General features: G+C 54.8%; 1 protein-coding gene across 2 annotated transcripts; it reads right to left on the reverse strand.

Annotated features, from left to right (window-relative positions):
• Positions 1-26: 26 nt before the first annotated feature.
• On the reverse strand, positions 27-7,915 carry NFKB2 (nuclear factor kappa B subunit 2). Of its 2 annotated transcripts, XM_004749394.3 has the most exons (23): positions 7,789-7,915; positions 6,347-6,439; positions 5,989-6,070; positions 5,838-5,878; positions 5,480-5,578; positions 5,249-5,400; positions 4,917-5,023; positions 4,658-4,816; positions 4,262-4,366; positions 4,048-4,133; positions 3,809-3,947; positions 3,453-3,581; positions 3,114-3,323; positions 2,894-3,035; positions 2,368-2,482; positions 2,064-2,277; positions 1,731-1,900; positions 1,505-1,607; positions 1,226-1,377; positions 1,040-1,109; positions 655-827; positions 418-529; positions 27-315 (listed from the first exon to the last, which is right to left on the reverse strand). In XM_004749394.3, the coding sequence occupies exons 2-23, from the start codon at positions 6,365-6,367 to the stop codon at positions 194-196; spliced, it is 2,703 nt and encodes a 900-aa protein (XP_004749451.1). In that variant the 5' UTR covers positions 6,368-6,439; positions 7,789-7,915; the 3' UTR covers positions 27-193. The 2 variants fall into 2 exon arrangements, with proteins under 2 accessions (XP_004749451.1, XP_044924553.1); XM_045068618.1 differs by lacking the exon at positions 5,838-5,878 and having other exon boundaries at positions 7,789-7,895.
• Between the last annotated feature and the right edge of the window lie 7,166 nt (positions 7,916-15,081).

The raw sequence follows: 15,081 nt of genomic DNA on the forward strand, positions 1-15,081 counted from the left end.
AGCTGGTTCCAGGGACGAGAGTCACATCAGGGGTAGCCATAAGTTAGGGAGGGGGCCGTGCCTTCTCCCTTTCCCATGAGAATCCTTTATTTGCCCCAACAGAGGGGTGGGCACGGGGTGTTAAATAAGAACTGGAATAGGCAGGGGTGCTGTACAGAGGGGCCTGGGGAGGGGCTGGTGGGTGGGCAGCAGTTCAGTGCACCTGAGGCTGGGGGTGCCCATGGCAGAGCCCTCCTGGTGGCTCAGGGGGTGAGCCCAGCTTCTCTGCCTCCTGCTCCACCGACTCGCTCCCGTATGCACTGTCCTCCTTCACCTCTGCTAGGCGAATGGGCACAGGGAAGGCGACGGGAAACGTTTAAGGTCTTAGGCCTCCCACCCTCCAGGCCCGGATCTGCGTTCCAGGTAGGACCCCTTTACCTGTGCTGGGCAGCTTGTCTCGGGCCTCAGGGCCCCTCAGCAGCCTCACTCCTTCCTCCAGGCCCATGTCAGACAGGGCGCCCAGCAGGCCTGCCAAGTCCCCACCAGCCAGCTGGGGAGAAGGAAGAGGCAGGAGATTGGAATGTAGGATCAGGAGCCCTGGGGCCAAGGGAGCCCCTGAGATCTGAGACAGGGGAAAGAAGCCAGGCTCGGAGCAGGGGATGGGGACCAGCTGACCTTGTAACTGCGCAGGAGGCTGCCGCTGGGTGAGGCGGTCTTCCGGTACGTGTCCACCAGACTGCGCAGCCCCAGCCGTTCTGCCAGTTCTGCCCAGCTGCCCTGGGCTCCTGGCCCATCTAGCAGATGCTCCAGGTTCTGTAAGGCTGTATCCTCAAGTGGTGGCTCTGGCCCTGATAGGGACACACATGCAGCTGTATCTGTTAGGCCCAGAGACAGGCCCAGGCAGACACCTTGCTCTCCAGGGAGTCTGACAGGTGAGGCAGTTGGTACCAGGGCAGTGCGTGGCAACAGGAAGGGAGCAAGGGAGCCCTGCTTTAGAGGTTCTAAAGAAGGACCTCCGTGAGCAGGGGCCTGCAGTCTGCCCCAGGGGAAGAGCTCTCACCTGCAGGGCTGGGCGGCGTGAGGGGGGGTGCCGTGGCATCCTGAGCAGCATTTAGCAGCAAGGTCTTCACCTAGGGAGACAGCCTCAGTTTGACAACCTTCCACCCCAGGCCTCAAGTCCGGGCACCAGCCATAAGCCCACCAGGTACCCCATTCCCTGGGGCCTCCTGTTCCAGGCTAGCCTCACCTTGGTGCTACGAGTGAGGTCAAGAGGTGTGTGGCCCCGGAAGCTGCCTCGGGTGTCTCTCTCAGGTCCCTCAGAATCTGAGTCGCTACCAGAGGTGGGGGGCGAAGGCAGTGGGCACAGGGGCTCTTCATTCTCTGCGAGGATATCAGCCCCTGGGGAGGGAGGTAGTTGTGAGGAGGGACAAGGGGAGCCCACATTGAGAACTGCAAAGGGGGGACTGGGAGGCACCTCTTTTCCTCCCCACCAGCCCTGTTCATGGGCTCCAAGGATGAGACTCACCAGCCTTCAGGAGGAGGCGGGTGAGGGTGGGGGATCCCAATCCAGCTGCCAGGTGTAGGGGTGTGTTTCCGGCAAAGGTGCGGGCATTCACGTTGGCACGGAGCTGTGGGATGCAAGGGAGTGGTTGATCCCAGCATCCACTGTCTGGTCTCCCCTTTCCCTGCATCTTCACCGTCCCTGGTTCTACAATCCTTGGCCCCGCCTCCTCACCAATCCTCAGTCCCACCTTGGTGACCAGATGTGTGACCAAGCCCAGCTCCTCCATCTCCGTGGCTAGATGTAGGGCTGTCCGCCCCCCCTGCCGTTCTGCAGCCTCTACTTCAGCCCCACTGTCGACCAAGAGATCCAGACACTCGGGGCTTCGGGCGTGGACTGCCAGGTGTATTGGGTACAGACCTAGGGACACAGACACTCAGCCCACGGCTGCGACCCCAACGTAGCCCCCTGAGCAGCTGACATCAACACCTCGCATTCACACCAGGCACTCACCATGCACCCTCCCTGGTCCACACCTTTGCCCCTGCCCAGCCTCCCCCCAGTCCAGAGGTGATGAACTCACCCTCAAAGTCCGGCATGTGCAACAGCTGGTGCATGGCGGGAACCCCGCTGTGCAGCAGGGTACGAAGCAGGTCGGGGGCACTGGCCCCCGCCCGCAGAGCCAGGTGCACCGCGGAGTCTCCATGCCGGTCCAGCAGGGCTGGGTCTGCGCCCACCTGCAGCAGGAAGCTCACCACCCTCGTCTGCCCGGTGATCACTGCCAGGTGCAGTGGCGTCTGGGGACGAGGTGGAATGAGCCAGGTCCACCCCCAGCCTCGGCCCCCCTGCCTTCCAACTCCTGCCCCCTCATCCTAGGTGCCCCTCACCTGGTGCAGGTGATTGGTGAGGTTGACAACACCGAGATGCCGGGCGTGGTAGATGACGTGGGCTATTTGCTCTATGACACTGGTCTGCCCATGGATGATGGCGAGGTGCAGTGGCCTGAGGAATGTGAGAGTGAGACTGCGGCTTAGAGAGCCCAGCCACTCAGCATCCTCTACCCTCAAAATCCCACTGCCTCCACGATCTGTCACTGGGGCTTGTGGAACTCAAACGTCTCCAGGGCCATCGCTGCACCCGAACTTAGTCCTTCTGCGCACCGTGATCAGTATGTCGGTACTATGGTGCTCTCTCAATAGCCAACAGAACTGAAGTGGGGATAGATCAAGTACCTTGAGCGCAGCTAGTACATAGCGAGGCCGGACTTGGAACCGGGTCCGTCCGACTCTACAGCCCTGGCTCCTTGCAACTTCCTTCCCCGTCCCGCACCCCACAACCTTCCTTCGCGCTCCAAGTCCCTGACGGGCCCTGGGAACCTGGGTCTGCCGCCCGCCCGGCCGCCCGCCCACCTACGTGTCTCCGTTCTCGTCCTGAGCCGTCAGCAGGTGGCGCTGTCCTGCCAGCAGGGCGCGCGCGTCCGCCGTGACGCCGTAGTCGAGCAGAGCTCGGGCGCTGCGCTGCGCCAGGCCGAACAGGCGCGCGTTGTACTCCCGGGCTGCGGGCGACAGGGGCGTCGGCACGGGCTCGGTCCCCACCCGCAGCGTCCCGACCGCCCGGATTCAAGAGGCTGTACCTCGCTGCAGCAGGTCCGGGGCCTGCGGTTCGCGGTGGGGGGTCAGGGGGGACGCGCTCGGCTCCGCTGCTTCCTCCCCGGCAGCCACGCGGGGTGCCTCGGCGGCCATCTGCGCCCCGCCCCCGCCTCCGGGGTAGCAGCCCATCGGGGCCGAGCCCGACGGGTAGGGGCTGTAGGCCAAGGAGGAGGGGAAAAAGCCGAGGCTGCCACCTGCGGATATAGGCCGGGCTGTGGGTAGGAGGCACCAGCCAGGACTCTCCCAGATTTCTAACCCCCCAACTTCTCTCCTTACCCATCCTCCCTCCTCCCTCCCCCTTCGCGCTACCAGCAGCCCCTCACCTCCTCCTCCAGCTCCTCCATAACCCCCAGCCGAGCCCCCAGAGCCTCCACCCATGTGGGAGCCACCCCCGAAGGGCTGCGAGAAGGTAGGCAAGGCTTTCCTCCGTTTCCGCTGCACCTCCTCCTTGTCTGGGGCCAGAGGGAAAACAGAGGTTAAAACCCCAACTTCTGCACCATGCTTCAACAGCTCTGTCCTGAGTTTGGTCCTGGCCCTCCCACCAAAAGCCCTCAGGGTGTCTCCTAGGACCACCTCTTCCTGGGGCCTTCCCCACTCCTGACTTGACTCACGGGTCCCCTGATCTAGTTCCGGGACAGCCCAGCCCAGGGCTCCCCCCCACCCCTCAGCCCAGCTCCACCTTCCACCAGAGGGTAATAGGTGAACTGTTTGGAGTCGGACACATCCCCGCCCCGCTTGCGTTTCAGCTGCAGGAACACGGTTACAGGACGCTCAATCTTCATCTTGTGATAGGGGGGTGTCCGGAACACAATGGCATACTGGCAGGGGGTTGGAGGACATAAGGTGTTATTGAGGTCTTGGCCTAGTTCAGTGCCCTCCCCACCCCAGGCCCTGGCCCTGGCCCTGGCCCTAGGGTACCTGTTTATGAACATCTGTGGGAGAGAAATCCCCAAAGGCCTGCCATCCGTTCTCATCATCCTCGTAGAACCGAACTTCAATGTCATCTATAGGGAAAATTGAAGCTTGGCCATAGCTTCTAGTAGAATCTCCAGGGCCTTTTGTCCTAGAGCTGCCCTGGCTCCCCATCTTGATACGCAGTGGCCCTAGCTCCCAGCCTGGGCTCCAGCCTCACCTTTCTGCACCTTGTCACAAAGCAGGTAGACCTCATCTCCACCCCGCACAGAGCCAGCTGTCTTGTCCATTCGAGAAATCTTCAGGTTTGAGGCCCCAGGAGACTCTGTAGCGGTGGGATTTCAATTACTTGAGATGACATAATAGCCATGGCTCCATTTATGGAGCCAGGTGCTTTGTATTATTATTTGAACACCCACAAGAAATACAGGAATTGCTAGTATCTTCATTTACCCAAGATGGAAGCCATACTTGGGAAATGACTTGCTCAAGATTCCTCAGCTCATATGTGGTGGGGCCAGTTCAAAGTTGGGCCCGTCTGACTCCACAGATTGAGACTGCCCCCATGCTCCCACTAGCACCTCGGCCTGGCAACCCAGATGATCAGGATACTCACTGCTGTCATGGATGGGCTGGGAAATAACAGGCTTCAGGGGCAGCGAGAAGGAGCCATCGCTGGCTCGAAGGAAGGCGGAAAAGCGCAGCCTCACAATGCTCAGGTCCATCACCTTCTTCAGCTCCTTGGCCTCCTGCTCCAGCTCCCGCCGCTCAGCCTCTGGGCAGTGGGCATGGTGGATATACACGTGATCCCTGCCCTCTTCCTCCTCTTCTACTCCTTCCACGGTCACCTCCCATGACCCCTCCTCCCTCCATACCAGTGAGGCCCTGGGGCCTGGAGCGGAGTCGCTGCCTCTGAAGTTTTTGTATCATGATCTCCATCATGTTCTTCTTGGTAACATGCAGAACGCCCAGGTTGTTAAATCTGGGTGGGGGAGGGGCAGTCGGAAGCTTTGCAGGCAGTTCTTTCCTCCTGAGGCACCCTCCCCGATGCCAGGGCTCAACTCAGCCCTACTTCCTCCAGGAAGCTTTCCCGGTTTTTACTTGGAGCCTTGGGTTCTGGGCCCAACCTCTCTCCCCTTGGTCAGATGCTAAGCTCACAGAAGTGGGCTTGGACCTAGGGCTGGCAGGCAACGAGGGGAGCACCTACTGGGCAGTCATGTCCTTGGGCCCCACAGACACGGCGCAGACCCCCAGCTCCGAGCATTGCTTGCCCACCAGGCTGTGGGCATGAGCACGAGGCGGGTCACTGTGTGTTACCAGGTCCACCTCAATCTTGGCTGGTCCCTCGTAGTTACAGATCTGGGAGGGGTGAGGGCTGTCAGTAATGCCCCTGAACACACCGTCCATTGGCCCACCCTCCATCACCACCTGGACTCACCTTGACTGTGGGATAAGTCTTCCGGCCCTTCTCACTGGAGGCACCTGGCAATCCTCCATGGGAGGGGCCTTCACAGCCATATCGAAATCGGAAGCCTCGCTGAATGTCCCGGGGCAGAATGACATTGTGAACAGGAGAGACCCCCCTTCCCCCCAAGCCAGCCACACTCCCAGCCAGCAGTGACCACAACAGTTGGCAGTATCTCCTGAACCACACCACCACTGGGCTTAGCAGCAGCCAACCATTCCAACCTGAAGTGGCCTCTGTGATCAGTGACCCTCCCATGGCCACCCAACTACCGCTACCCCACCTGTCCATAAAGCTGAAGTCACCCCACACCATCCCTCTGTTCACTCACCTGCTTAGGCTGTTCCACTATCACCAGGTAAGGACCATCAGCTGGGGACAGAGGGGCCTTGCTGAGCCAGGATTTCTGAGCCCATCCCCAAACCGGAGGACACATGCTCCTCCCTCCCCCACTCTAAGACAAGGAAACATAAGGAACTTACCTGTCTCTGGGGCTGGCTCCTTCGGCTCCACAATGGACGGGTCGAATTTGAAGTCATCATATTCGATCATGCCATCCAGAGCCTGGTTTGGAGACAGACCGCAGTCACAACAGATTCTGAGCCACCCCAGAGCCCTCCACTTCCCAGCCCTGAGTAACGGCTCCCTTCCCTCCTCAGGCCCATGAAAAAGCTCCTACTGGAAGAAGTTTGCAGACAGGCAGACAGACTGACCGGTGGGTTGAGATAATCAGAGAGCATTACAGGTGCAGGGGAGCAGAGGGGACTCCGACAGACGGGCAGACAGACAGACAGACGTGGGGGCAGCCGGCCGGCTTTACAGCCAGGAGGCGTGACTCACTGGGTCGTAGCAACTTTCCATGTCTCTGGACTAGGCCCGGCTCTGTCGGGTGGCTTCGGCCCGGTTCCGTTTCCCAGAGTTTCAGGCGCCCGCCTTGGGTGGGGGGTGGGGGGGGAGTGGCGGGGGGAGGGAGAGATCAGGACAGGAGTTGGGGGGGCGAGAGGGACCCAGATTTGGGGGAGGGTCTGATCTCTTCCAGCCACCCGTCCGGGTGTGGCAGGGGAGATCCGGTGGAGAGCGAGATCCGGAGCTGAGCTGGGCTGGGCCCGGGAAGCGGCAGGAAAGTTAGAACAGCTTAGGAAAGTCCCGAAAATACCAGGGGGAGGCGGGGCCGGAGGGGGCGGGCCTGGAAATGACGCCACTGGTCACGCCCCCGGGGCGGGAGGGGTGCGAGGTGGTAGCTGGGCTCTGAGGTCTTAGTAGCCTCTCTGCCGGCAGAGGGGCAACTAGACCCGGGGAAGCGCCCCTGCTGGTTGGGCCCCCTTCCACACATCCGGGCAGGCGCCGGGGACTGCAGGGTCTTTCAAACCTGGCGGACGCTTTCAGGCTAGGGCCAGGCCCGCCTCCCGCCCCCTTCCCCTCCCTGGAGCAACCTTGGGATTTTCTACCCCTAGGGAGGCCACGGCTGATTCACCCGGGGGCTTTTGGGGGGACATTCCTGCAGTAGGAAGGCCTCCTTTCCGAAGGCCTGTAGGCGGGGGCTCTTCCCAGTGGGGGGCCCCGGGGTTCTGACCCGAGAACGAACTCTGAGGCCGTGGGGCGGGGGAAAGAAGGGTGTCTCCTTCTTGGGATGGACTCTTCTGTTCCCGCTCCCCGAAACATCTCAACAGTCTTTGGATTCCAACACCGCCCCTGCTTCGGGGCGGTGTCCATGTCCCCTGCCCCAGTCCCATAGCTGTGTGTGTCTCTAGTGCGTGTTTCTGTCGCAGGTATAGTGTGTCGTCCCCTGTGCTTGCGTGAATGTTGTGTACGTGTGGTGTCAATATGCGTGTGCCGGTGAGCAAGGCTGTGCACAGGTGAGCGTCCTTCAACTTCTCAGCGTGGACGTATCTGAGCGTGTCTTGATATATAAGCACACAGGTGAGCATATCTGAGTTTGTGCGTGAAGGGTATGGGTCCAGGTACCTTGCACGGGTGAGCATGTTTGCGTGTACGTGTATGCGAGTCTGAGTACAGGAACAATGCTGTACGACCGCTAGTATACGCGTAGGTGCACGTATGGTCCGGGTGTTTTTTTGTTGTTTGGGTTTTTTAGTACAAGGACGTCGATGGGTATCCGTGTGTCTTGTTACTGTGCGTCGTGTGTGTGTGTGTGTGTGTGTGTGTGTGCGCGCGCGCGCGTGCATAGCCGCTCTCCAGCCCTGGAAGTCGGTCAGTTAAGGGCCCTCCTCCCGCCCTTCCCCGTGTCCCGGCCACTCAAGAGTCTGGGCCCGGCCACTCACCGCGGCGGCGGCTCCGGTTCCGGCTTCGCTCCCGGCCCGACCCACCTCGGAGGGGTCCCGACACTGCTCCACTGCCACCAGGGCTCCAGCCGGGAAAGCCCCTTTTCCACCCCCGGGAGGGGGGAATTCCCGTGACGTTTCCGTGCGTCACGCCCTGTAACCTTTTTCACTGGCTGAAAGTTTAACTCCGGACTCGTGCAGCCAATCCGGAGCGACTCGGGCGCGCCCGGTGGAGGGGAACTATTATCTCCCGCAGGAGAGCGGGGAGGTAGGATGACGGTCAGCTAAAGCTTGAACTCTAGCAGAGGGACCTGCCCGAGGCTGGATTCGCTGACCGAGCGCCATCCTCGCGCCAAGGGCCCCTGCTCCGGGCTCTGACACCCACCCTGCCTACCCCAGACAGCTGACAGTCCCTGCTACTAGTCGGCTTATGCCGCGCCTAACGCTTGGCCACTTCTGAAGCCGGGGAACCCCAGGGGGAAGCTGGCTGGCCCCAGCCGTCGAGTCTCCAGCCCCGAGCGGGGCCCCGCTGCCGGGAAGAGTTGGGGGAAGAGGAAGGAAGTTGATCTTGCAGTCTGTTCCGGGGCGCCATCTGGTGGCCTCTCTGGAGCCGCAGGGAGACTCCAAAAATCCTCTCCTGTCTCCTTACTCAGCGTCTCCTGGAAGAGACCACCTGAACCTGAAACTTATTCTATAAATGGCAGGTCACAGGCGGCCAGACTTCCAGACCTGAGCTTCGGAGCTCTGCGCCAGGGAAGGTAAAAGAGGTGTTCATCGGAGAGACTCAGGTCTTGCTCATCCATCACAGAGATCTGGAACATTGGGATTGAAAATGCATCCCAAACCTCAACGGTTCGAACTTCCTCCAGTGTAGAAAGTTGCATTTTACATAGCTCCCAACTCCGCTTGAACACTTTCAGTGGCAGCAAGATCAGTACAGGATTTCATAAAGTACTGACTCTGAGGCTGAAGATCTGTGATAAGTAAAGCTTCTTTTTAGGAGATGCCATGAGCAATCTCCACTCTTGGAGTCGTTCTCCCTTAGGCTCATGGTAGAACACAGGCTTTTGTTTCAGATTTTTCCAAGAAACTTGCCCCTGACCACCACCACCTCCACCCCCCCCCCCATTTTAAAGATTTTTTAATTTATTCCTTCGAAAGAGAGAGTGTGAGTGAGACCTTGATCAAGGGGGGAGAGTCAGAGGGAGAGGGACAAACAGACTCCCTGCTGAGCAGGGAGAGGGATGCTGCGGGGCTGATCCCAGGACCCCAGGATCATGACCTGAGCCAAAGTAAACGCTCAACCCACTGAGCCACCCAGAGGCCTCACCTCTGATCTTGATAATGGAATTACACTCCTGCATAGTTCTGCATAAAAAGTAGACTGTTACAGCCCTTGATATGAGCTATTTCCTGTTACTTCCCCCTCCTCTTCATCTTACAAATGGGAGGTAGCGGGTACTGTGTTAAGGTACTAATAGTATAAGTTCTTATTTTCCTCCCAACAGCACTTGGAGGTAAATATTACCTTTCCTGATGAAGAAATTATGGCTCAGAGAGGCAAAGTAGTGACCAAATACAGCTAGAAAGGGACAGAATGAGAGTTCAAAATACCCAGTCTATTAATTCTAGAATGAAGCACTTCCTTAAACTGATATAAAACAAAGCAGGTCTTTCCATTCCACCGTGAGCCTCAAGTGATTATCATGATACCACCAAAAATTTTGCTGAACTCTAGGGATATTGCCTACTACATTCCCCTGGTAAATCAGATCCTTAAACCATCCCCTCTTTTTTAAAAAAGATTTTATTTACTTATCAGAGATCACAAGTAGGCAGAGAGAGGGGAAGCAGGCTTCCTGCTGAGCAGAGAGCCCAATGTGGGGCTCAATCCCAGGACCCTGGGATCATGACCTAAGCTGAAGGCAGAGGCTTTAACCCACTGAGCCACCCAGGCACCCCAGATCCTTAACCCTTAAATCAAAATGAAATGAGGTTAGTTTGGTATACTCCAACTTAGTGAGCCTGTGTTGGTTGCTGATGATTACAACTGTGCTTTCAAAGCACTCATAAACTACCAGCTGGAATTGGCATGAATTCTTCCAGTTGTAGTCTCTACAACTACCTCTATAAGAGCCCCTAGAGGCTGAGCTATTTTTAGATAGAAGATTCTGAGCTGTAATTTATTGGAAGATTTTTAAGGAAGAAAAACTCTATTATAGAAAATCTCAAACATAGGGCACCTGGATAGCTCCGTTGGTTAAGTGTCTGCCTTGGCTCAGGTCGTGATCCAGGGGTCCTGGAATCGAGTCCTGCACTGGGTCCCTGTTCATCGGGGAGTCTGTTTCTCCCTCTCCCCATCTCCCTGTTTGTGCTCTCTCTTTCTCAAATAAATAAAGCCAGCCCTTAACAAATTTCAAACATATAGAATAGTATGATGAACCCCTGTGTATTCATCAGTCAGCTCCAACAATTCCCAACGTTGGGCCTGGAGATTTTAACTGATTCAAAGTAGTTTATTGTCAGTTGCTATAGCCTCATCTAACTGGGATTAAGGAATCTCTTCATTGCTTATTCCACTAGTTTCCAGCCTAATGACTACCTATTCCTGTACCTAGCTCTAGCACTACACTTGGCCCAAAGAAGAGGCACCATAAATTCACTCCATTCATTCACCAATAGTAAGGGCATACTCTAGAGCACAATGTCTTCGCTTATAGATAAAAATCAAATGGATGGTCAGTTGGTGATAAGTGCTAGCAGAAAAATTAAGTAGGCAAGGAGGTAGTAATAAGGGTTTCCTTGGTAGTAGTGGAGGGAAGACTTCTCTGATGAGGTAACATTTGAACAGTGACTTGAAAAAAATGAGGGAGGGAGTGATGTGGATACCTGAGGGAAACGCATTCTGGGAGCAGGGACTAGCAGTGTAAAAGTTTCAGTACAAATGTGTTCGGTATATTTGAGGAAGAGCAAGAAGCTTAGGTAGGTGGGATAAAGTAATAACTTTGAACTCTGTTCTGAATGAGGTGTAAAGCCTTTGGAGGGGGATGCTGGGTGGCTCAGTAGGTTGGGCATCTGCCTTTAGCTCACGTCATGATCCCGGGGTCCGGGGATCGAGCTCCACGTCGGGCTCCCTGCTCAGCGTGGAGTCTGCTTTTCCTTCTTTTGCTCTGTCAAATAAATAAAATTTTTCAAAAAAAAAAATAAAGCCTCTGGAGGGTTTTGAGCAGTGGGGTGAAAAGGGGATGATATATATTTTTTAGACTTAATTTATGTATTGGAGAGAGAGAGAGCGAGAGAGAGTACGGAGAGGAACAGAGGGAGAGGGACAAACAGATTCTACACTGGGCATGGAGCCCCAGGTGGGGTCCGATCCCATGACACGGAGATCATGACCTGAGCTGAAAACAAGAATCAGGCACCCAACCAACTGAGCCATCCAGGCGTCCCAATATGACATGTTTTAAAAAGATACACTTTACTCTGTGGAGAGTAGAGAGAGTATATGGCTGAAACGAAGGATGGAGACCAGTGGTCCAACAGATGGTGGCTTAGACTTGGGTGATCATGAGTGAGGATGAGAGGTAGTCACATTGCAAACAGATTTGAATGATAAAAATGACAAGACTTGCTGAGGAACCGGATGTAGAAGATGAGGCGGGGTTGGGGAAGGTTTGGCATGAGAACCTGGAAGAATGAAGTCCTTTAGTGACATGGGGCACAGTGGGGGAGCAGATTTGTACAGGGGACATCGGTAATTTTTCCTTTAAGTTTGTTGTATTTGAGAGCCTATGAGGCCTGCAAGTGGAGATGATGAGGGGTAGTGGACAAAAAGTGGGTGGTATTTAAAGTCTTGACAGTAGAAAACATCACCCAGCAATTGAGTGTGGAGAAGGAAGTTGAGGACCAAGTGTTGAGCCGGGGTTGCTCTGAACTTCACAGGCTACAGAGATGAGAAACGAGGAGGAGCCAACCAAGGAAATTTAAAAGGCTGAGCCAGTGAAGTAGAAGAGAACCAAGGAAAACAAGTGTTTCAGCAGCCAAGGGAAGACTATTTCAAGGAGGGGGTACTTGAACTAAAGTTCTTTTTCCTAGGGGGCACCTGGGTGGCTCAAGTTGGTTAAGCATCTGCCTTTGGCTCAGGTCTTGATCCCAGGGTCCCGGGATCGAGCCCCGCATCAGCTCTCTGCTTCCCAGGGAGTCTGCTTCTCCCTCTTCCTCTGCTGTTCCCCCTGCTCGTGGCTCATTCTCTCTCTCAAATAGATTTTTTTTAAAAAGATTTTATTTATTTATTTGAGAGAGAGACAGTGAGAGAGAACATGAGAGGCAAGAAGGTCAGAGGGAGAAGCAGACTCCCCATGGAGCTGGGAGCCCGAAGCGGGAGTCGATGCCGGGATTCCAGGACCGTGACCTAAGCCGAAGGCAGTTGCTCAACCAACTGAGCCACCCAGGCACCCTCAAATAGATATTTTTATTTTTTATTTATTTTTTAAAGATTTTTTTCTTTATTTATCTGACAGAGATCACAAGTAGGCAGAGAGGCAGGCAGAGAGAGAGGAGGAAGCAGGTTCCCTGCAAAGCAGAAAGCCCGATGTGGGGCTCGATCCCAGGACCCTGGGATCATGACCTGAGCCGAAGGCAGAGGCTTAACCCACTGAGCCACCCAGGTGCCCCTCAAATAGATATTTTTAAAAGAAGTTCTTTTTCCTCAGTTGAAGCCCAGCGGCTGAGTGGTTCTTGCTTACTCATGGCCACTTACCTCTCAAGCAGTGAACCCTGAACAAAAGTAAATATCTGAGGGTTCAAAAACCCCCACTTTTTGTTCTTACCATTTGGGGAGGAGGCAGGGGGACGTGTGTTTCCCTTGTAGCTAATTCTGTAATTCATCCTTCCTGTATTATCATGTGCTTAGAAAATTCATTTATTCTTGGTTGTGCATCGCTTTCCAGTTTTCTAGTGAACTCTTATTTCCCTAGGTAATAAATAACATGTCCCTTCAGAGGCTCAATGTTTTACTTTTTTAAAAAGATTTTATTTATTTGAGAGTGAGTTAAAGATATCACAAAGGGAGAGGGAGAAGCTGACTCCCTGCTGAGCAGAGAGCCTGACGTGGAGCTCAGTCCCACCACACCAAGATCATGACCTGAGCCAAAGGCAGACACCTGACTGAGCCACCCAGATGCCCCTCAACCTTTTATTTCTTAAGAGCTATGGAGGGGTGCCTGGGTGGCTCAGTGGGTTAAAGCCTCTGCCTTCGGCTCAGGTCATGATCCCAGAGTCCTGGGATCCAGCCCCGCATCGGGCTCTCTGCTCTGCCGGGACCCTGCTTCCTCCTGTCTCTACCTGCCTCTGCCTGCTTGTGATTTCTGTCTGTCAAATAAATAAATAAAATCTTAAAAAAAAAAAAAAAGAGCTATGGAAAATGTATGTAGCTTTGAAGGATTTCCATACTCCCCACCCCCACCATCACTCTTGAATTGAGAAAGTATCATAGTGAAGACCATGAGGTTTAGAGTGAGGCAGACCTGGGACTTGGCCTCTCTGAACCCATTGCCTCGCTCGTAGGAGTAAACACATCTACAGTTGTGGGCAATGCACTTACTGTTGACACATAGGTGCTCCAACAATGCCCTTCTCCACGTTTGGCCTTCAGTCTGTAGCTTTCCTCTAGACTTCTTGAAATCTGCTACACCCTGGAGTTCTTATATAGGAGACATCATCGAGACCAACATTTCTCTCTGGATTACACTGTTACTTTCCTACAAGCTTTTTTTTTTTTTTTTTTTTTTTTTGTTTGTCTTCCACATCACCAAGCCCTTCTGTGTTGGTTAGAATTGGGGCCTGAATATTAGTTTCTTTTGTAGCTTTCTTTGCCTTCTCACGGATAACACTGTCCATAACACAAGTCATGTATGTGTCAGCTGATCTTTCTGAACAGAATGAGACTTCCGACAAGTGTTTTTTGCAACCTAGTGGGGAGAGGCTCCGTTTGTAATCAGTCCAGCTGCTTTCCACTATTTGCACACTGAGGGGCACAGACTTGTGATATTCTTTTGTTCATGGGATGACCTTCAAATTCCTTTGCAGTATCCAACATTATTTCCCCCACAGGGGGACACAGGGAAGCTTCTAAAGGCAGCGCTTGTGGAGCTCAAATGGGAGAACAGAGACATCTTAGCTGAAGCTGATGGCCCTAGTGTCTACCTTACCGAAGACCCAGGCCTCTCAGCACTCACACAAGAAAGTACAGATCAGGAGGGCAGCCATACTCCTAATTTTCCTAGACACGGGGTCAGGCAAGGCTTCTGGTTAGTGCTGAAACCTGGCATGGTCTGAACTCCCCGGGTAGAAGTAAGGGAAGAGGGAAAAACTAGTGTAGGAGATGCCACGTCGTTATTTTTCCACACCAGAATGTTACTATTTCCAAGGAACTTTTTCCTACACATGGGGAGGGCACTTCCTGAGGTCTCGACTCCCAGCAACATCCAGGCAGTTGTGCTGAGCAAAGGGAAGCTCTAGCTCCTGATGGATCATATAGCAAGCTGGGCCCAAATGGAGAGGGTGGGTGCCCCAAAGTCTCCATGGGAGAAGCCAGCTGTTAGTACGACAGGTGTGGTACCGCTCCCTGGCCTCCCCCTGGAGAGGGAAGGGACCACTGCAGAGGAGGAAGCCGAGACATGTAGATGCTTCACCTGGGAAAGCATCACACAGAGCACCCTGCCTCCCACCCACCGTGCCTCAGCCTACAGAAAGCCACACTACCTGGCCCCCACTCTCCCACCTGTCTTACCCTGACACAAAGCAGAGGGATGGGGAAGGTTCCCCAATCATGCTTCAGTAAATGAGATGGGTAGAGACTGTAGTTGTGGACAAAATTGTCCCTCCTCAATCTAGGGCCAAAACAAATGCCCTGGGCCCAGAAACACACAATTGTTACTGTGGGCAAGACGGCTTCCTTCCTAAGCCCTCCAGGCTCCCCTCCCCTTTGTGCTCCTGGACTGTGGGGCACATCTGAGGGAATACTTCTGAATAACTAAAGCTCCATTCTGGTTCACCTTTTCATTGACTCTGACCCCAGTTTAACTCTGGTTCACCTTCCCTTTGGCTTTGATCCCAGTTTAGACTGTCTCAGGTGTCATATTTGGAGCAGTTAGGGAAGAGAACAATACCCAAACCCCAGGCATATCCCTGGTGACAAGAGTGCACTGCTATGGTGGTGGGGCACCAGCACTGGTGAAGGAATCCTCACTGGCGTCTGGCTGGCTGCTGGCCTGGGGCGACCTGGGCCAGACT

This window comes from Mustela putorius, unplaced genomic scaffold, assembly GCF_011764305.1.
Source record: "Mustela putorius furo isolate JIRA1106 unplaced genomic scaffold, ASM1176430v1.1 tig00003909_pilon_pilon_pilon, whole genome shotgun sequence".
NCBI classification, from domain to species: domain Eukaryota; kingdom Metazoa; phylum Chordata; class Mammalia; order Carnivora; family Mustelidae; genus Mustela; species Mustela putorius.

Excerpts from the sequence above, each read along its gene's own strand:
- NFKB2 (XM_004749394.3), bottom strand. The coding sequence starts at position 6,367 with ATGGAAAGTTGCTACGACCCA. Across the intron at positions 3,948-4,047 it reads CCACAGATGTTCATAAACAG|TATGCCATTGTGTTCCGGAC; the intron begins GTACCCTAGGGC and ends ACCCCCTGCCAG. Across the intron at positions 3,582-3,808 it reads CTATTACCCTCTGGTGGAAG|ACAAGGAGGAGGTGCAGCGG; the intron begins GTGGAGCTGGGC and ends CTCTGGCCCCAG.